The sequence below is a fragment of the Budorcas taxicolor genome, chromosome 25 (genome assembly GCF_023091745.1).
Source record: "Budorcas taxicolor isolate Tak-1 chromosome 25, Takin1.1, whole genome shotgun sequence".
In the NCBI taxonomy this organism is placed as follows: Eukaryota; Metazoa; Chordata; class Mammalia; order Artiodactyla; family Bovidae; genus Budorcas; species Budorcas taxicolor.
Window position 1 is genome coordinate 34595891 of NC_068934.1, and position 21834 is coordinate 34617724.

General features: G+C 44.0%; 1 protein-coding gene across 1 annotated transcript in view; it reads left to right on the forward strand.

Moving 5' to 3' along the window:
* The window catches only part of OPCML (opioid binding protein/cell adhesion molecule like), a 1038459-nt gene that overhangs the window by 920321 nt on the left and 96304 nt on the right, over nucleotides 1–21834 (forward strand). Inside the window, exon 4 of the mRNA XM_052661910.1 lies at nucleotides 18642–18767. Coding sequence (XP_052517870.1) covers nucleotides 18642–18767 — 126 coding nt within the window. The remainder of the gene's footprint in view (nucleotides 1–18641; nucleotides 18768–21834) is intronic.

Genomic DNA, 21834 nt, shown 5'->3' on the forward strand with positions numbered 1-21834 from the left:
AGACTCTTGAGAGTCCCTTGGACTGCAAGGAGATCCAGCCAGTCCATTCTGAAGGAGATCATCCCCGGGATTTCTTTGGAAGGAATGATGCTAAAGCTGAAACTCCAATACTTTGGCCACCTCATGCGAAGAGATGACTCATTGGAAAAGACTCTGATGCTGGGAGGGATTGGGGGCAGGAGGAGAAGGGGATGACCGAGGATGAGATGGCTGGATGGCATCACTGACTCGATGGATGTGAGTCTGAGTGAACTCCGGGAGTTGGTGATGGACAGGGAGGCCTGGCGTGCTGCGATTCATGGGGTCGCGAAGAGTCAGACACGACTGAGTGACTGAACTGAACTGATATGAAACCTTAAACACATGTGAATTTTAGGTCCTCATTGTGTCCCTATTTTATAGATAAAACATGAGGCACAAATAGGTTAAGAAACCTCCTAAGGTCACACAGCCAGGAAACGGTAGTTCTAGGAAGCAGGCTAAGCCCTCTGTCTCTGGAGGCTGAGCTCTCACTAACACAGTGCATTAACTCTAGTTGACGGACAGAGAAAGATGATTCATTACAGAGGACCCTGCAAAGTCCCGCTGGCCCAGGCAAAGGGCACGGAGAGAAAGTCCACAGAAAATGCTGCACACCATCCTGACACGAGTGAAAGGATGCGATCAAACCGCACAGAGATGCCGTCTCTCGCTTACTGGCAAAATCCAAAAGCTTAGTGATACAGACTGCTGCCAAGACTGTTGGGGACACTGTTAGTGGATGTGAACCATGGTCAGAACCCCACACAAAGAAATCTATCAACAGCCATCAAAGTGATAGGAGGATTTACACTTTAAACCTCTACCTGTTCTGGAACTCTGTTCCACACATGCACATTCACAAGCCTAAAATGCACAGACACACACATATACACGTACAGTCACACACAGAAACGTACAGTAGTTTGAGTGGCATTGTGATAGTAAATTGAAATAGATTTTAGCTCACATATCTGCGAATAGGATACTAGTTCAATAAAGTATATGTGTGTATACAAAGGAATGAACTTCCCAGGTGGCTCACTGGTAAAGAATCCACCGACCGATGCAGAAGATGGAGGAGACGCGGGTTTGACCCCTGGGTGGGGAAGATTCCCTGGAGGAGGAAACGGCAACCCTCTCCAGCATTCTTCTTGGGAAATCCCATGGATAGAGGAGCCTGGTGGGCTATTCGTCCATGGAGCACGAAGAGTTGGACACGACTGAGTTGATGCTTTTGAACTGTGGTGTTGGAGAAGACTCTTGAGAGTCCCTTGGACTGCAAGGAGATCCAACCAGTCCATTCTGAAGGAGATCAGCCCTGGGTGTCCTTTGGAAGGAATGATGCTAAAGCTGAAACTCCAGTACTTTGGCCACCTCATGTGAAGAGTTGACTCATTGGACAAGACTCTGATGCAGGGAGGGATTGGGGGCAGGAGGAAAAGGGGACGACATAGGATGAGATGGCTGGATGGCATCACCGATTCAATGGACGTGAGTTTGAGTGAACTCAGGGAGATGGTGATGGACAGGGAGGCCTGGCGTGCTGCGATTCATGGGGTCGCAAAGAGTCGGACACGACTGAGCGACTGAACTGAACTGAGTGTCAGATCACACATGCACATTCAAAGGAATACAATACAGCTCTAAACGTGTATTTTTATAAATACGGAACAACAGTATATATACTCTGCTACTTTTTGTCTTAGGAAGGGTGAGGAAAATCTATTTTCTTATTTTCCTGTCTCGCACAAGTAAACCTTGGCTGGATAAACAAAGTACAGGTGAGTTAGAACAGACCGTAAGACAGTGGGGGGCAGTGTGAGAGTAAAGGTGGGAGTCCCAGTTGTCTGTGTTTCGAAGTAGGCTGTCGTTTCAATCATGTCAGTATAGTCACTTTTAAAAACATGACATTAAATACTTTGGAAATGGGATAGTATGTAGCTTGCAGAATTGTGGGGAACTCTGAGCAACTGGTTGTAACCTATTGTTTACAAGCAGAGTAAAATAAATGTAAATATTCTCAGGGCAAAAGGAAATCTTCTCCATCACATCCCTGGCAATGTTACCCAGATCTTCCAACACCAAGCTATGGACATGAAATTTAGTGGGTGCTCCTCTTCCAGTGCCCGAAGCAATGGAAGGGGGAAGGCAGTTTCCAGATTTCCCCTCTTCATAGCTCCATAATCCAGTTCACCTGTACTGACATTCGTATTGCCTGACATCCGTATGCCTTCTGGATGTGCCTAGAGAGAGAGGATGTGTGAGAAGGGTGTTATTAGGCTCCTGTGAAAGCAGAGAAGGCGTTATTCCCTCCCCCAACAAGCCATATGTAACCATTATCTGGGAAGTGAAGTGCACAAAAAAATAGACAATGCTTAAGAAAATGATGAAAAATATTATTAGAGAACATCAAATTAAGTTGATTTAAAGCCCGCAATGCTCTGAAATTGATGGCGAGTTTGCCATGGGCTCTCTGCGATTGTAATTTGGAGAATCCCTGTAAAACCTGGGCCAGGGCCATCGTTCCCTACTCAGGGCAGTTTTTCCTGAAAACTTCCCTGAGAAGAATGAGGCATGTCTGTGTGGGACTGTTTCCTGTCCTGGACAGGTGCCTGTATATTGCACACAATGCAGAGAAAAATCATTAACGTAAGAAGAAAGAAAGACCCAGACTTTGCTTCTTCATATACCCCTAGAGATTCAGGGAAGGCCAGGAAGAGATGGGTTTCCTGTTTTTGATTTTTTCCAGGAAAAGAGGCCTTCTTTTGAAGCCACTATCGTAAATATCCTTAGCTTTTTACCTGACGTGCTGGTTGAACCTTATTAACCTGAAATATTTTCCGGGCCAGTGACATGAGAGTCTCTAATAACCTTTCAGGTAGCTGGCTTGCTGCTTAATGCATTTTGAACATTTTTGGCACTAGGGCTTTCCCAAAAGGTTTTGCACAATATTTTAAGCCTAAACTGTGTCAGATATTGTAGAACACTTGTTGCTGGGAATACTAGTTCCATGATAAAACACCTGCATTGTGATGACACGTTACACATTTAAAGAGAGCTGGGATGTGTTCGTGTTTGACAGGAACAGAAATGCAAATTCCTGGTGGCTGAGTGGGAAGCACAGGAGACACGGCCCCGTCGGTAAAAGGCTTGAATTATTCCGCTGGGACCCTCCAATGACTCTGCAGTCTGAGTACTGGGAAGCCACATTTTTTTTTTTTTTTTCCTAACGGGCTTTAATTGCTTTTTGCTGAGGCCAGGGATATTTATGGGTTAGGAGATTGCCAAGTTATTTATTAGATAGGGTATCTAGGGATAGACTAATATAAATCACTTAGGCCCGGTATTGAATATACCAGACACTCAGTAATTTAAAAAGCTTTAATAAAAATGCTAAAATATGAGACTTGTCTTGGGCTGTAATGAGACTCAGTTATCATGTTTTTATCAGCGATGTTCAGTCACGGGCCCGTCCCCCTCCTCCAATGTAGGAAAATGGGAAAGCAAAGTGGTCCTTATTTTCAGATTCTCCAGATTTGCTGGAATTGAGACAGCAATTTGCAGAAAGACTGAGATAACACTGGTACCGCGGTCCTACTCTCAGTAGGACTTCCTGATACTCAGAACCCAAGCATATTCTCTCACATTAGAAATCTTTTCTTTTGTGGATCTAGTAGTGAGTTTTATAAACGGGGTTGTACTTGTTGTATAAAGTGAGTTGTATAAAGGGGGTCCATGCTGTACTTCCTGTCAGATATGGATCGAAGCACAATGAATGCTGTGGCCAGTACCTGATCCATAGAGGACACAGTAAAAACTCATGGAACCTGGTGGAATCCCAGAGAACCAAGAATATGACTTTTCTCTCTCTTTTTTTTTTTTTTTTTTGCCATTGCTTAATAAACTTTATTTTATTTTTTAAATCTTTTAACTTTTATTTTAAGCAATTTTTTGGAGTATGGTTGCTCTATGACGTCACTTTAGATTCTGCTGAATATCAAAGTGAATCAGCTATGCGTTTACATGTGTCCCCACTGTTTTGGATTTCCTTCCCACTTAGGTCACCATGGAGCATTGAGTAAAGTTCCCTGTGCTATTCAGTAGGTTCTCCGCAGTTACCTGTTTTATACATAGTAACATATATATATATATATATAATTTATATATATATGCATATATTTATATATCAATCCCAATCCCCCCCATCCCATTTCCTCCCTTGCGATCCATACCTTTGTTCTCTGTATCTGTGTCTCTATTTCTGCTTTGCAAATAGGTTCATCTGTACTATCTTTCTAGATTCTACAGATATGCATTAATACACGATGCTTGTTTTTCTCTCCCTGACTTCACTCTGTATGACAGACTCTGGGTCCACCCACATCTCTACAAATGACCCAGTTTTGTGCCCTTTTATAGCTAATATTCCATCATATATACGTGACACATCTTCTTTAATGAGAATACCAAAGTAGAGGTACATGCCGTAGCAGTTTTCAAAGTCTATTATTTTTTTATGATTTCCTTTGTTCATGAAAACTGAAAGTGTTAGTCTCTCAGTGGGGTCTGACTCTTTGCCACCCCATGGACTCTAGCCCACCAGGCTCCTCTGTCCATGGGATTCTCCAGGCAAGAACACTGGAGTGGGTTGCCATTCCCTTCCCCAGGGCTCTTCCTGACCCAGGGATTGAACCAAGGTCTCCTACACTGCAGGCAGATCCTTTACCATCTGAGCCACCAGAGAAGATCCTTTGTGCATAACTAGACCCTTTTTAGCAAGGTTTTAGGTTTGCCATGTTATAAAATACTGAAACAGGGGTCGTGGAGAGAAAGGGGTTGCCATTTCCTTATAAATGTTGAATGAGAAAGAGAGGCCCTTCCAGCTTCCTTCCCATGGCAGCAGCCTGCCGTGGGCATTGTTGTGGGCAAGGGCCTGTTCCTTTAAGATTTTCCAAGTCCCACCTTCCTCCCGAGATACAAGGTTTCTGTGTCTGATCCTAGCCAATTTCTTCTTCAGTCCTATCTCAGAGCTGGGCACAGGTGACTCCATCTGGAGTACAGGAGTGGGGGGTGGGAGAAAGGGGAGGGAAGGGAAGGAAGTTACGAGTTGCCAGATAGGAGAATTGCTGGGGAGAATCCAGATGGTTCCTGAAGGACAGTCCAAGGGTAAGGCTGTGTGGGAAGTGGTGGAAACTCAGGTGAGTCCATCGAGGCTCCGAGGTTGCCGTGCAGGTGAGCAGAGCACAGTAGGGATGTCCATCCCTACTAACAAGATGCCCATCCTTGTCATCCGGGCATGAGTGGCACAGAGCAGGGCAGGAGCCAGTAAATACTCTGGTGCCAAGTGAGAGGTGAGCAGGTCAGGAAGGCCCCTGCAGAAGGCTCCAGGCCTGGGAGACTGAGTGTTGGGTGGGCTCCTGGACAAGCTGTCAAGAACATCATGATAGAAGCCCATTTCCACGCCCCTTCCCGCCCCTGTTGCTGCCGCATTCATCATAAGTCCTTTGGGGACAGGGAGAAAGATGGACACACAAAGGTAATGTCAGAGGTCATCTGCTGACAGGGTGTTGGGACAAACAAACGAAAAATCAGGAAGGCCAGGAGCTGATGGAAGAGTTGGAGGGGGTTCACGAAACACTAAATGCATGTGGCCTGATCCTTAGGTGGGGGGGTCCTCCTCCCTCCTGTCCCTGCCAGGCTGGGCTTTGGTCCAGCAGAACTGGAGCATTGGCAACTCTGCTGAGAGGCTGGAGGGCAGGGCGGGGCATACCCTGGGCCGGATGGTCCCACCTCCAACTCCTTTCTGTGCTGCTATCCTCTGACCAAGAGCACAGAATGAGGACCCTAGGGACCTGAGGCAGAAAATGAGAAGCAGCCGGGGATCAGGGCATGCTGGCACATCACCCAGACCACCTCATCTGGTCCTGCTCCCTATTCAGTGTGGTTGGCATTACCTGCTGTTCCAGGCCATCAGAAGAGGGCAGCTTCACTCCAAACTCCACAGGAGTCCCCTGAAACCCAATATGCCGTGTGTGAACTGCGAGGCCAGGAGCTGGCTGCCATGTTCATGAGCCTGTGGACTGGTGCTGCTTGTGGTTGTGGTTTTGCAGTGCTGAGACCTGGGGTTCTGAAGTCAGTGGGGACTGCGTGCACATCTCAGCTTCTCCTCTGTTGCTGTGTGACATTCAGCAACTTATTTAACCTCTCTCTGCCTTTAGTTCTTCATTGTTACAATGTGCAATTGTAAACCTTCCTGGTAAGATTTCCCCAGAATGAAATAAGTGATGTTTGGGAAATTATCTGTATGGCACCTCCTGACACTCATGAAGTTCTTTAAAAAATGAGAGTTGCTGGCAAAAAAAAAAAAAAAAAAAAAAAAAATTTTTTTAATCTGTCAGCAGAATTAAGAGCCAATAATATTGACATTTGTCATGTGACAGACTCCATGATTAAAGCATTTAATATTCCTTTACCACTTATTTTTCCCAAGGACCCTGTGAGTGACCTACATCACCACCCCACTTTGCAGTTTGGGAACCAGGGGTTAGAGACATTTTGTGGCTCTTTCAAAGTCATGCTGTGAATAGGAGGGATTGTAACAAAAGACAATTGTGACTAAGTAAAGAAGCAAAGAGGAGGAGAGAGGTCTGAGACCAGGGCCTGGGGGTCCTGAAATGGGAGAGACTTGGGTGAAGCGAGGTCTCGGGCTTGCCTGCCACCTCACAACACATGCTTGACAGAACTGGGACTAGGACACGAGTGTTTCCTTGGCTGTAAAATGAGGAGGTTGAGCTAGGTGATCCCTAAGGTCCATTTTTGACTTGAAAATTGTATGATGTAAATTAAACCCTGAGATTCTGAGTGTGTGTGTGGCAAGCAGAACCCTCAGGGGGAGGTGGAGAGTCAGAGAGAATAGGAGAAAAGAAGACTCCGGAGGGAGGCATCTCCTGCCCCAGAAAGACCAACAGAAGAGAAAGACTTTGACAGCATGGAGGTTCTCTGATCCTGGTCAGCTGCTTAAATCGTGCAAATTAAAAATAGGAGATGTGTGTCTGTGTCTATAAATAGGTTCCATAAGAGAGAGTGGAGACAATCATCACAAATGGCCTCAACAGAGCTTGGAGGGTTGGGGATGTTCTGGTCCCCGGAGTATACTCATGTGTAATTCATAACCATTTGTTCTCCTTTCCTACATTCCGTGAATCAAACTAGAGCCAAGAATAGAAAAGCAGTCAGAGCCCCCCAGGTCTAATCTTAGCCAGGATAGTATAAAACCACATCACACCAGGGCACAAAGGGAGTTCAGCTCACAGTCAGAGTCTGAAACTGCATCAGCTGGGCCTGTCTCTTAAGGATTGGGGTGTGACCACATGGAGTCTGACCCAGTTCCAATTCCCTGGCTGCCCCCTGGATCCTGACAGCTGTGTTTTCTAGGAGCCTCTCTGTGCTGTCAGTTAAATCCAGCACACGTGGATTGAGCACCTACTGGATACCAGACACAGAGGTGCTAGGGATGCTGAGATGAACAAATAGCTGTCCTTGTTTATGAAGATTCTTCTCTCTCACCCACTGGGTGAGAGAGACACCAACAAGAGAGCACTGTGAGAAGTGCTTTAACGCTTACCACAGATCCTCACCCTCCCCACACTTTGCTTGTTCTACCTCTAAATGTCTCTCATGTCTCCCTCTCTGCCCATCTTCCCTGCTATTCCACACTTGTCCAAGGTATCACCACCTCCCTGCTTGGCAACAACTGACCTAGCTTTCCTGTTCCCACTTCCGCCCTCTTCCCAATGTAATCTGTCCTCCTGCAAACACTCATTACCACCATCATTGTCATCACCATCACCCTCACCATGATCACCACCTCCATCACTATCATCACCATCACCACCACCACCAGCAACACCATTATCATCATCACCACCACCATCACCATGATCACCACCTCCAGCATGATCATCTTGTCATCACCATCACCCCATCACCATTACCACCATCATCATCACCATTATCATCATCACCACCAACATTGCCACCATCATTATCACCACCACCACCATCACCACCATCATCATCGCCACCAACATCACCACCAACATCACCACCTCCACCATCATCATCACCACCAACATCACCACCATCATCATCACCACCAACATCAACACCATCATCATCACCACCAGCAACATCACCATTATCATCACCAGCAACATCGTCAGCAACATCAACACTATCATCATCACCACCACCACCATCACCATCACCACCATCATCATCACCAACAACATCACCATCATCATCACTACCATCATCACCACCACCACCATCACCACCATCATCATCACCATTATCATCATCACCAGCAACATCACCACCTCCACCATCACCACCATCATCATCACCACCAACATCACCAGCATCACCATCACCACCATCATCATCACCACCAACATCAACACCATCATCATCACCACCAGCAACATCACCATTATCATCATCACCAGCAACATCACCAGCAACATCACCACCTCCACCATCACCATCACCACCATCATCATCACCACCAACATCACCACCATCACCATCACCACCAACATCAACACCATCATCATCACCACCAGCAACATCACCATTATCATCATCACCAGCAACATCACCACCATCACCACCACCACTATCACCATCACCACCATCATCATCACCATTATCATCATCACCAACAACATCACCATCATCATCACTACCAACATCATCACCACCACCATAATCATCACCATTATCATCATCACCACCACCATCACCACCATCATCATCACCACCAACATCACCACCACCATCATCACCACCACCATCACCATCACCACCATCATCACCACCAGCAACATCACCATGACTACCATCATCATCACCATGATCACCACCTCCATTATTATCATCTTATCATCACCATCACCATCATCATCACCCCATCACCACCACCATCACCACCATCATCAGCACCACCATCACCATCACCACCATCATCATCACCACCAACATCACCACCACCACCATCACCATGACTACCATCATCATCACCATGATCACCACCTCCATTATTATCATCTTATCATCACCATCACCATCATCATCACCCCATCACCACCACCATCACCACCATCACCAGCACCACCATCACCATCACCACCATCATCAGCACCACCATCACCATCACCACCACCATCAGCACCACCATCATCATCACCACCACCACCACCATGATCACCACCTCCATTGTTATCATCTTATCATCACCGTCACCATCATCATCACCCCATCACCATCACCATCACCACCATCATCATCACCACCAACATCAACACCATCATCATCATCACCAGCAACATCGCCATCATCATCACCACCATCATCATCACCACCATCATCACCACCAACATCACCACCACCATCACCATCATCATCATCACCATGATCACCACCTCCATTGTTATCATCTTATCATCACCATTACCGCCATCATCACCCCATGACCATCACCATCACCACCATCATCATCATCACCATCACCATCACCACCACCATCATCACCACCATCATCATCACCACCACCATTACCATGATCACCACCTCCATCGTTATCACCATCAGCACCACCATCATCACCACCACCACCATCACCATGATCACCACCTCCATCATTATCACCACCACCATCATCATCATCCCACATTTTAAAGCCCCCCTATTTCTCTTGTAAAAGGATAAAAATCTTAGCATTTCCTCAATGAAACCCATGAATTCTGGCCTCTGCCTGTCCAGCCTCACCTTCTGTGGCTTTCCTCATTTCACTTTATCCTCAGCCCCCCAAGCTCACCCTGCTTCCTGTCTCTATGTAACCCTTGCATATGCTGATCCTTCTGCCCAGGTCTGCTCAGAACAAATCCCTCACCTAGACCCGCTGGCCAGGAAGGACCCCCATCGCGGGCCCTCCTGGCGTCTTGCACACCCGCAGCACCCTCACATGTTAACTCCCATGATCATGTGTCAGTGCTAGTGTTCTCCTGTAGACACCAAGCTCTACAGGTGACGTGAGAGTGGGACTTGTCCTCTCACCACTAGAGTAATCCTAGGACATGTTACACCCGTGGGTAAATTTTAGACTGAATATATTGCATTATTATGCATGGAAGTCATAGAGCAGCTCCCACCACTCACCCTCAGGGTGCGGCGTGGTGATGGAGGAGGGTGCTGTATCTCAGTATCAGTGTGTAGGTGTGAGTAGGACTTGAACGGACAGAAGAGTGAGAAGGGGCAGGCAACGCAGCACAGGTAGCAGTGTGGGACGATGAGTGAGCACGAGGTACCCTGAGCGTTGCAGAGAGGCTGACTTGGCTGCGGCACACATGGCTAGCTGTCTTGAGAACCGAGGGGAGAGAGTGGGCAAGCAACGAATGCTGGAGAGTGAAGCACATGCATGGAACTGTCATAAAGGAAGAATGCACTTCCTGAGAATCCTACGTGGGAGGTTGCCCTCTCTCCTTAGTGCGAGAACGTCTGATTCTACCTCTCAAGAGCTGACAGGACTTGTTTGTTGGTTTTAAACAGGGTCTTTATAAGGATGTAATTCTTCACTGGAAAATTCACCCTTTTAAAGAATAGAATCCGGTCACTTTTAGTATATGCATAAGATTGCAGACCAATCACTACTGTCCAATTCTAGAGCATCACCCCTGAAAGAAACCCAGGCCCACGAGTGGCCTCTCCCTATTTGCCCTCTCCCCAGCCCCTGGCACCTAATGTAGTTTCTGTCTCTATGGATTGGCCCATTTGGGAACTTACACGTTGCCTTTTGTGTTTGGCTTCTTCCACGTAACAGTGTTTCCAAGGCTCACACGTGTTAAAGCATCAGAACTTTGCTTCTCTTCATGGAGGCGTCGTATTCTACTGTATGGATGTGCTGTGTTTTGTTGATAAATTCAGCTGTGGATGGAAGTCTGCGTTGTGTCCAATTTTTGTCCACCATGGATAATGCTGTTATAAGCACTGGTGTAAAAGATGTTGTGTGTGGATGTGTTTTCACTTGTCCTGAGTATATACCCAGGAGTTGAATTGGTAAATCACATGCTACCTCCATCTCTAATCTTCTGAGGAACTGCCAGGCTGTCAGGCAGCTGCACCATTTTACAATTCCACTAGCAATGCGGGAGGGTTCCAATTTCTCTACATCCTCACCAACTCTTGTTATTATCTGTCTTTTTGATTATAGCCATTTTAGTGGATGTGAAGTGGAAACTCATTGTGGTTTTGATTTGCATTTTCTTAATGAATAATGATGCTAAACAGCTTTTCATGTGTATGCGGGCTATTTGTGTATCTTCGCTGCATAAAGTCTATTCAAATCCCTTTGTCTACGTTTTAATTGGGTTGTTTGTATTTTTTGTTGTGTTAATGTGCTTTTATGTATTTTAGATACTAATTCCTTATCAGATATATTATTTGTAAAAATTTTGTCCCATTCTGTGAGAGTTTGTTCACTTTCTTGCTAGTATCCTTTGTAGCACAAACTTTGCTTCAAATTGAACACAATTAAAAGTTTTTAAAATTTCAATAATGTACAGTTTACCTATTTCTTTTCTTCTGTTGCTTGTGCCTTGATGTCATATCTAAGAAACCATGCCTGATCCAAGACCACAAAGATTCACACCTTTGCTTTCTTCTAGGAATTAGTTCCTAAATATCGGTATGTGATGCATCTTGAGTTAATTTTGTATATGATGTGATGTCAGAGTCCAACTTCATTGTTTTTCCTGTGGCTGTCCAGTTCTTCCAGCACGATTTGTTGAAAAGCCTATTCTTCCTTCATTGAATTGTGTTGACATCCTATTGAAAATCAACTGGCCATACATGTATGGGTATATTTCTGGACACTTAATGCTTTTCCACTGATGTAGATATCTACCCTTATGCTGATTGTTTAATAGGAAGACTTTACTAAGGATAAGTTGAGGACTGAAGGAAATGATGTATAAGAGCACTTAATACCAGGCTCAAATAAATAAACACGAGCTATTTTGTTACTGCTCCTGGTGATAGTGTCACTATGTACCCCAGAGTAGCCACCTTGAACTTTCACTGTTATTAGAAGATAATCAACTCAGAATTCAGACTAGAATATACCTAAGAATTCATAATCTAACTTCTTCACTCAAAACTAACCAAATAAATAAAAGAGACCACCACCACATACATACACACACATCCGCACACAGAAACACACATCTCTCACACACACACACACACACACCTTAAGCCAGAACTATTAACTGATTTACAAAAAATCACACAGCTATGGAGAAGCCAACATTAGAGTCCACATCTCCTGACAGTTGGTGTAATGCTCTTTGCACCATATCATACTATTTAGTATAGAAAATACGGCATGACCAAGCCTAGCATGCTTGCTGTAATTCCCAAATTAGTCTTAACTCTAGTTTATGAAATTATCTTCCTTGTTAAAACATAAAATAAAAGGTAATCCTTGAAGAATAAAACAATGAGACTTTAAAAGTCTATTATTTTTGTAAACTAGCCCTGAGGTTTAAAAATGTACTAGAATGCAGTTCATATTTATATTCATTTTCCCTGGTCTCTTAATATTTTGTTATTCTCTGGGGGTGGTGAAAATATAATAATAATGTAAAAACAAAAAATAATAAGTATTTAAGTCTCTTTACAATCATTATCTCTAATCTTTTCTCCACATTCCTGTGTGGCAAATATTTTTATCCCCATTTTATGGTTGAGGAAGCTTATACTTCAAGGACTTAATCACACAAAAAGTAGTTGAAAAGAGGTGATATGCAGGGACTTCCCTGGTAGTCCAGTGGGTGAATCCGTCTTCCCAATGCTGGGAGCTTGGGTTCGATCCCTGGTCAGAGACCAGATCTCACAAGCTGCAACTAAGACACTGTGTAGCCAATAAAAAAGTGGTATTGAGAGTTTAGCCTCTATGACTCCAAATTATAAAATTCTCTTTTTTCATTTGTTTTGACTGTGCCATTCAGTCTTAAAACACTCAAAACAGGGAAGAGTTTTAACAGGTGGAATTACTGCCCTGGAAACAGGGAACCGCAGTGCTGAAGCTCCTTCTAGAAATAGAAGCAGATGCCCCCTGAAAGAAAATAGATATGGAAGAGCCAGGCCATTTCTTTATAGAAACCTGCAGTTTCCCCTCCACATTCACTTAGGTTCAGTAGCTCAGATGAAGAGGCAAAGATGGATAATTATTTATCAAGCATTTCCCTTTTATTCTGCAAGCATATATCATGAAATTGTCCCTGTTATCCAAGGCAAACTTCATTTATATGTCTTGACTTAAAATGGAAGGAATCGAGATTGAGAGAATGAGCAGTTAGGCACAGATTAGGTCATTTATCTGGAGAAGGGAGTGGCAACCCTCTCCAGTATTCTTGCCTGGGAAATCCCATGAACAGAGGAGCCTGGTGGGCTACAGTTAAAGGGAATGCAAAGAATCAGATATGACTTAGTGACTAAACCACCACCACCACCAAGCTATTTATGAGATTCTAAAGGGCGAGTATAATATTAATCATATATAAATATGAACAAAGGCAGCTAACATTTATTAAGCACTTACTTATTTCCAGGCACTGTACTAGCAGGCTATACACATTTACACTCAGTTCTTATACCAACTAAGAGAGATCAATTCTATCATCTTCATTCTACAGATGGAGAACCAGGGCTCAGAGGGGTTAAAGCCAAGGTTACACAATTTTACCACTCCAGAACCTAAGCTGTGATGCACAGCCTCTCACACACTGTTTCAGCCTTTGTGCAGGGTGGGGCCAGTAATATCACCTTTGTGTAGGGTGGGGCCGGTATATCCAGAGTTCAGTCCCCAATTACCTTTGCAGAAAGAAATGGTTCTCCTTTAGAAAAACTTCTTTATCTCAGAGCTTGAAATTGTTTGCATCACAGATGGAGTTGAAAATAAACCAAAGGCAGCAATAGAGGGTGGATAAATATTTTGAGTTTGGACTGGACAGCTTTTGAAAATGATGGCATGGATGCATATGTTAATGATTCACAAAGGAAACTGTGATCTATGTTAATAACACACATTATAACTGGAAAAAAACAAAGAATAAGGTATTTCAGGGAGGAGAAAGGGCAGATGTCAAGTGTTTAGGGTGGAGAATACTTGGCAGATTCAAGATACACACTTTAAAAATCTACACATTTATGCACTACATTTGGGGGAAAGACGCTACTTCATGTCAGGCTTGTTGTTATACTATAGGAAGACAAGGATGAATATCGCAGATTCTGACCGTGGACAGAGCTTAGTGGTAAAGATAAATGATATGATAAAGATATAAACAGAAATGCCTTGAGGGCAGAAGAAGCAGTAAAAGCATCATAAAGAAGCTCATATTCAAGTTGAGTGTAGAAGGTGAGCAGCTCCTAGGGCACAGGAGTGGCGGTGTCTTCCCGCAGAAGGAGCATGGTATGTAAAAGCACCAGAAGGAGAGAAAGGTGTGGCCCCCGAGAGGACATGGGGCTCCTTGTCGGCGCGGGCTGGGGGAGCTGGCACCAAGGCAGCGCTCAGGCTGGGAATGGTTCGCTAGATCCTGTGCAGAAGTCTGGACGCCATAGTCTCAGCGGGGGCCAAAGGTTGGGGGTTAGGCAAAAGCAATATTTAAGAGGGAATGGTGGTGGCTGTATGCGATCTGAGCTATGAAACAGTGGTGGGTAGAGACATGAGGAAATTATAATATTCTAAGGAAGAGGTGATGAGCTTCTCAACTCAGCCTGTGGCAGCAAAACTGGAGAGGAAGGGCCATGGGTAAGACATGCGTACCTTTAAGAGCCGTCAGCCATGCTGACAGTACAGAGAGAACATGTAAATACCACTTGGTAACCCAGAGCCCAAGATACCTTCCTTCCTCAAGATACCAATTGCAGTCTGATAAATCTGTGTTTGTCTGTTTCTCTGTAGGTGTACGTGTGTGTGTGTGTATGTATATATACATGCATATAACAGAGAGGGACAATATTTTATCTATGCCTCTATCTACATCTGTATCTATATAGGTATCTATATGTCTGTATCTGTGTGTCTACTATCAACCCACCCAGCCATCCATCCATCCAAAATGACCACAATCTGAAGTCCTTGTCATTGTGCAGTGACGCGTCTGCCCAGTCATGTGAGGACACACTGTGACTCAACACCACCAATGAGAAGATACCCAGGTGCACACAAGACCTGCAGGGAGGGTCCCCAGTGTCTGCAGATGTGACCGGAAACACACTGAGCTATTTGTCATCCTTTAATAGACTCATGTGGGTCCTGCCATTTTCTCTGGGTCATTTCAGCATTTCTAGTGAGATTGTTATACATTTTTGTGTTTATCTGTGTATTCATAATCTCCAACAATGGATAGATAGATGATAGAGAGAGAGAGACTCATATGCCACAGATACGTGTTTGAAAATTGAACAAAGCTCTTTTGTCAATATAGGTGGAAGCACTTAAAGTCATTTCCAAATGTTCCTTTATATATGTATATATATAAGTTATGATGGAGACAGAGGAGGGCCATAATAGTGTTGCCAAATTCAATTCAGATTGAAAAGAAAATCAGAAGTGTTGAGCGCCTCCCTTTGCCAGCTTGGTGCTGGTAAGACCAGGATGACTGAGCAGCCCCACACGCCGTAGCAGGGCCTTCCCTGGAGAAGCTGACTGACCAGGAGGTGGTTTCATTCACGGCGGGCATCGCCATGAGGGAAGAGGCGGTGGGAGGACCTTCGAAGCAGAGGAAACAGAGAATGTAAACATGAATACTGTGTTTGGGGCACTGATAGGAGGTTAAACAAAGAGGCGACACAATATAATGGAAGGAATTCTGTCGTTTATTGACCACACAATTTTTGGCAATTTACTTGCCCATCCCCATGCCTCAATTTCTTCATTTTAATAGTGAGAATATTTGTTTTATTTATCTCATAATTAGAGAAAACATCATGAGATAATGCATATGTAAACTATTTGAAACAAATCATATGTTAATAAGCAATCCCTAGTATTGTAGTGGTGTAGTTGCTCAGTCGTGTCTGACTCTCTGCAACCTCATAGACTGCAGCCCACCAGTCTCCTCTGTCCGTTGGATTTTCAAGGCAAGAATACTGGAGTGGGTTGCTGTTTCCTTCTCTAGGGGATCTTCCCAACACAGGGATCAAACCCACATCTCCTGCAGTACAGGTGGATTCTTTACCGCTAAGCCACCTGGGAAGCCCTAATACCTATTATTACATATTATGTATTAATAACGGTGCTGTGATTGAAAACAGAAAAACTTTTCCTTTCTCCCACTTTACTGTCTGTGTTTCCTGTCTTGCTGGCAACCTTCACCCTTCACGCTGTCCTTATCTTTCCTCCTTTGTGGAAAGTGACAGAGGAGAGTGTGGGCCTGCAGAGGGTGTAGGGGGCAGTGCCTGGGGCTTGGTGAAACATTGGGGTCAACCTCCAGGATTCCACTCCAGGAGGCTCCCTCCTAGTGGGGGCAGGCACTGTCCATGCAGTTGGGAAAAGAGGATATCCCCCAAATATCTGTAGAATTTTGCCAATATCTCCTAACCCAGCACCTTTTAAATTATCAGACAAACACATATGGAAATAGTAGCTCTGAATTGGGGGCTGTACTGAGCGAACCATCCTTGGACATCACAGCTTCAATGTCCTAAATCATCCTCCTTTGATCAGCTATGCACCCACCCTCCCGCCTCAGCTATGTCCACCTTACAATAAGTGAGACGCTTGGGTCTTGAAAAAGAGTGCTTCAGACAGCCTAACCCATCCAAATAAGCGGATGTTATTCTGAGAATATTCTGGAAGGTGCACTGAAGTTGTTGCTTTTAAAAATGAGAAAAAAATATTGACATTTCTAAGCCAGGAATGATTTTTTAACAAGCTGGAAAATACTGAAAAAATAAGTAGTAGGGTTTTCTCAAGAGAGTGCAATGTAGCTAGAAAGTACACTATTCTTTCCCAGTGTGTTTTGGTAAAATATGTGCAATGAAATTTCAGACCAATTCCTAATGCAGAAATAATCTAAAACGTGGCAGATTTATAAGCCAGGTACATTTTATTTATTTGATAATGTGGATTCCCTTATGATGGCAAATGTTCTCCATATTACTTATGGCTTCTCCTTGAAAAAGACTTACCTCTATGGTCTCAGCAGCATAAAACTCTAGGCTGCAGGGTTTTCTGGATCAAGCATCAGCTATAACTCTCTTCCACCACTGACCCAGGTGGTTAGGAATCTCCTAGGACTCTACCTGTTTGCTAATTCATAATTCATAATTAAACTGGCTGTTGGAATAATCAGCATAGATATAAGCTTGGAGCTCCTCTCTCTGCTGACCTTTCTTTTATTTTGAGAATCTGAAAGAAAATTGAGAAGAAAGCTTTCAGTATCAGAAATCCTCCATTAGAAGCTTTGCTCCACCCCTCTTAGTTTTCAGATTTGTTCAATAGGTTTTGGGAACTTTCTTTCAAAGAGGAATTAAGCAGGTACCCACAGCAGCCTTGTGCCAGACACTGCGGAATAGAGGTGGATGTCATTCCACCCTTATCTTTCATCACCTCACTCTCTAGGTAAAGAGACAGGCATAGACATGGGTGGGGTGGGGGTGAAGAAGGAAAGAGTTGGATGAATTGGAAGATGAAGATTGACATAAATGCGCTACCGTGTGTAAAGCAGAGAGCTAGTGGGAAGCTGCTGCATTTCAGGGAGTTCAGCTCAGTGCTCTGTGATGACCTAGAGGGGTGGGGTCAGGGAGGGGTGGGAGGGAGACTCAAGAGGGGAAATAGACACATAGCCGATTCACACTGCTGTAGAGCAGAAACTAACACAACATTGTAAAGCAATTACACGCCCATTAAAATGTGTTTACATGTATTTAAAAAAATTAACTGAGGATACAAGAGCGTGAGACAGGTGTGAAATAATCAACTGAAAGGAAAACTCATCCAGCTCCTTTGCTAGCGGAGGTGGGGGATTCTCTTCCCAGGATGTGGGAAGAGGTGAGGGAAAACTGCCAAGGGGAAGTGACCTTTGATGCCCCGTGAAAGATGAGCTGTGTGTTTTCAGATAGGAAGAGAAGAGGAAAAGCGAAGCGGTGATCAGAGAGGGAAGTGTGATGAGACTGGTGCATGCAGGTAGACAGGAACTCTTCAAAGCACTTTGTATTTTCCCATTGCCTCTACTTTTCCATCCACCGTCAGTAACGCCTGTCTCTTCAGTCACTGCTTCCTCAGAATGCCACCCTCACACACACACACACACACCTGCCTCCTGCTATGACCAGACCTTATACAGAACTGCTTCCGGGAGTGCCCTGAACGTGTTGTGTTAATGGTCACATTCCTTGCTGAATCAAGCGTAATAAAATGAAGTAAACTGAAATTATGATGGAGAATAATATCCAGCGTCAAAACATGCTACTTGAATACATGTGAGGCTGATGCCTCCTTTTCTGCAAAGAATCCTTCTCATACGTGTCTTTTCTCCTCTGTCTCTTTCCAGTCCCTCCCCAGATCATGAACATCTCCTCAGATGTCACCGTGAACGAGGGGAGCAGCGTGACCCTGCTGTGTCTCGCTATCGGCAGACCGGAGCCCACGGTGACGTGGAGACACCTGTCAGTCAAAGGTAAGGCATTTCCCTGGAGGAAGTTTTCAGAGTTGGTACAGTGAAGCCTTGCTTCTAAAGCACAGCAGAACTTGAGGAGTCAGAAAACAATGCTGTGTTTGTAGCGCAGTGATGGAAGAGCAAGGAGACCACATGCATCTGTCGCTGGAATTCTGAAGGATTTATAGAGAACATTTACTCAATCATTTCCCCAGGCCCTTTCTTGACCTTCCTTAGAAGCTTTTTGTTTTCCCAACTATGCAGGGCAGAGGTACCATAAGAGTAACTTATAACAAAGACACTAATGTCTCAAGGTGGAGATGCACTCGTCAAAGGGTGGTCTGTCCTTTCTTGAAGTAGAGTGCTAGAAAGTGCACTGAAAATATTGGTGTTTTTGTACATCTAGGAGGGAAAGGATCTCCTTCTCAGTGTTTTTAGAACATTTACCCAGAGTGGTAGAAAGGTGATAGAGAGGGTTAAGTACTCTCGTGCCTGCTGTGCTGGAAACTCGGTGATTGGTATTAAGACTTTAGCTGTGGTCATCTCCAACTTAATAGGGAGGGACCCTGAAGAACAGCAGATCTTATCCTCTTGGAAATAAAACTTGCTCCGAGTTGAACTTGAAGATATGGGCAAAGAGCCGCTTGGTGTATTTACCCTGTTAACAGAAACTATGATAAATTCTATAAATTATATAAGAAACAAGTGCTCTCTCAGGCATTAGAAAATCTAAAAGTGAAACCCAGTGAAAAGGAAAATGTGTGGAGTGTGCCTGTGTGTGATATAAAAATAATATAAATCTAGAGGAAAACCTAAGAATAAATCTAAGGAAAGTTGAACTAGACAAGGACTTGCTAGGTCACTAAAAGCTCTAAGTGTAAGAGAAAAAAGATAAATGTGTTTTGTATTATTTTTCTGTGGTTCCCATAACGAAGTACTGCAGACCTCATGGCTTAAATAACAGAAATGTGTTTCCTTGTAGTTCTGGAGGCGGGATGCCTGTGATCAGGGTGTAGGCAGGGTTGTCCCTTTTGCGACCTGGGAGGCGAGGTCTGTCTGTGCCTCTCCTCAAGCTTCTAGTCCTCTTCCGGCATCTTTGGTGTCTCCCAGCTTGTAGGTGTATCAGCCCCTCCCTGATGTCACTGCCACATGGTTGTCTTCCTGTGTGCACCTCCCTGGGTCAGATTTTCCCTTGTTATAGGAACATCAAAGATACTGGATTAGGGATGTTCTTTTATGACCTCATATAATCTTAATTGGGCTTTCCTGGTGGATCAGAAGTAAATAATCCACCTGCAATGCAGGAGACGTGGGTTTGATCCTTGAATTGGGAAGATCCCCTGGAGGAGGGAATAGCAACCCACTCCAGTATTCTTGCTTGGAGAATCCCACAGAAGGAAAAGTATGTGGGGTTGCAAAGAGTTGGGCATGATTGAGTGACTGAACAATCAGTTCAGTTCAGTTGCTCAGTTGTGTCTGACTCTATTGAACAATAAATTATCTTAATTACCTCTGTAAATTCCCTATTTCCAAATAAGGTCACTTTCTGAAACATTGGGACTAGGTATTGTTTATTTCTTTATTTTGGTGGGAGTGGGGATGAAATTCAGCTCATAACAGGGTTCATCAAAATTAAAAGCACCATTGAGTAAACAAAAAGACAAGTCAAATACTAGGTGAAAACCTTTGCCATACACATAGCTGACAGATTTTACATCTACACTATGTGAAGAATTCTTATAATGCTAACAACTGACCTCGAAGTGAACAAAACATTGAAACAGACAGTTCACAAAAGAAGATACATGAATGGAATAAGCCCATGAAAATATGCTACACGTATCTGTCTTAGAAATGAAAATTAAACCATAATGGAACTCTACTATACAATATTAGAATGACGGAAATTGAAAAGACAGACCATATCAAGAGTTGGTGGGACTGTGGAGCAACTGAACTCTCATACATTGACTCTGGGACTGTGAAATGGTATTGCTACCTAACTCAGGTTTGGCTGCTCACCTCCAAAAGCCAGTAATTTGAGAGGCAAGCATCAGTAGAAAGGAAAGATGCTTTAATCAGAAAAGCCAGCCATCTGGGGAAATGGTGGGCTTGGGTCCAGAGACCAACTCTGAGGGTTCTATGGGCTAGGAGAGTTTTTAAAGGGAAGAAGGGGGAAGAATCAGTGAGTCTTCAAGGTGGAGTCTGGGTTCCACATCTCCATTGCGTATGGACTGGCTGGCTCTCTCTTCAGTTGTCTTGCCCCTGCGTGATCTGCTTGCAGGATTGCTTGATGGCCGAAGGGAGGAATCTTAGAGGCAGAGAGGTGGTCTTCTTTCTATCTAAGAAAAGAGTCAGCAGGTCAGAGGAGGCATGGTTTACAGTCAGGAGAGCGCAGGTCCCGAGTTAGGCTAAACTGCCTGATGATCTCACTAATACAATGAGATGGGCAAACAGGAAAGAGACTAAAGAGCTGCATTCTCCATAGTATCAACGCTATGGAAAACTGTTTGCACCTTGCTATAAAGTTAAACATGCACTTACCATACAACCCAGCAATTCCACGTCTAGGAATTCACCAGAGATAAATGAAAACCTATGTCTACAGATACGCACTGTACACAAATGTTCATAGCAGCTTTATTTGTAATAGCCCCAAACTAGAAGTAAGCCAGAACCCTCAACAGGTAAAATAGCTAAATCGTAGTAAATTTAAGCAGCAGATGGCTTCTCAGCAATTAAAAGGAACAAATCATTGATACATGTAAGAAAACGGATGAGTCTCAAAAACATTATGCTAAAGAAAAAAGTAAAAAATTAGACACTGATATCATTCACATGAAATTCTACAACAGGTAAAAATTAATCTAGAGTGACTGAAATCAAGTCAGTGATTATGTAGGGTAGGGATTTTTAATAATTATCTACAAAGGGGTACAAGGGGCATTTTGGGGGATGATGAAAATCTTGAGCAGGGTGGTTGTTATATTGCTGTTTAAATTAGCAAAAACTAATCAACGCTATGCTAAAAATAAGTGCATTTCATTGTATGTGAATTAAATCCCAATAAAACTTAAAAACTAAACAC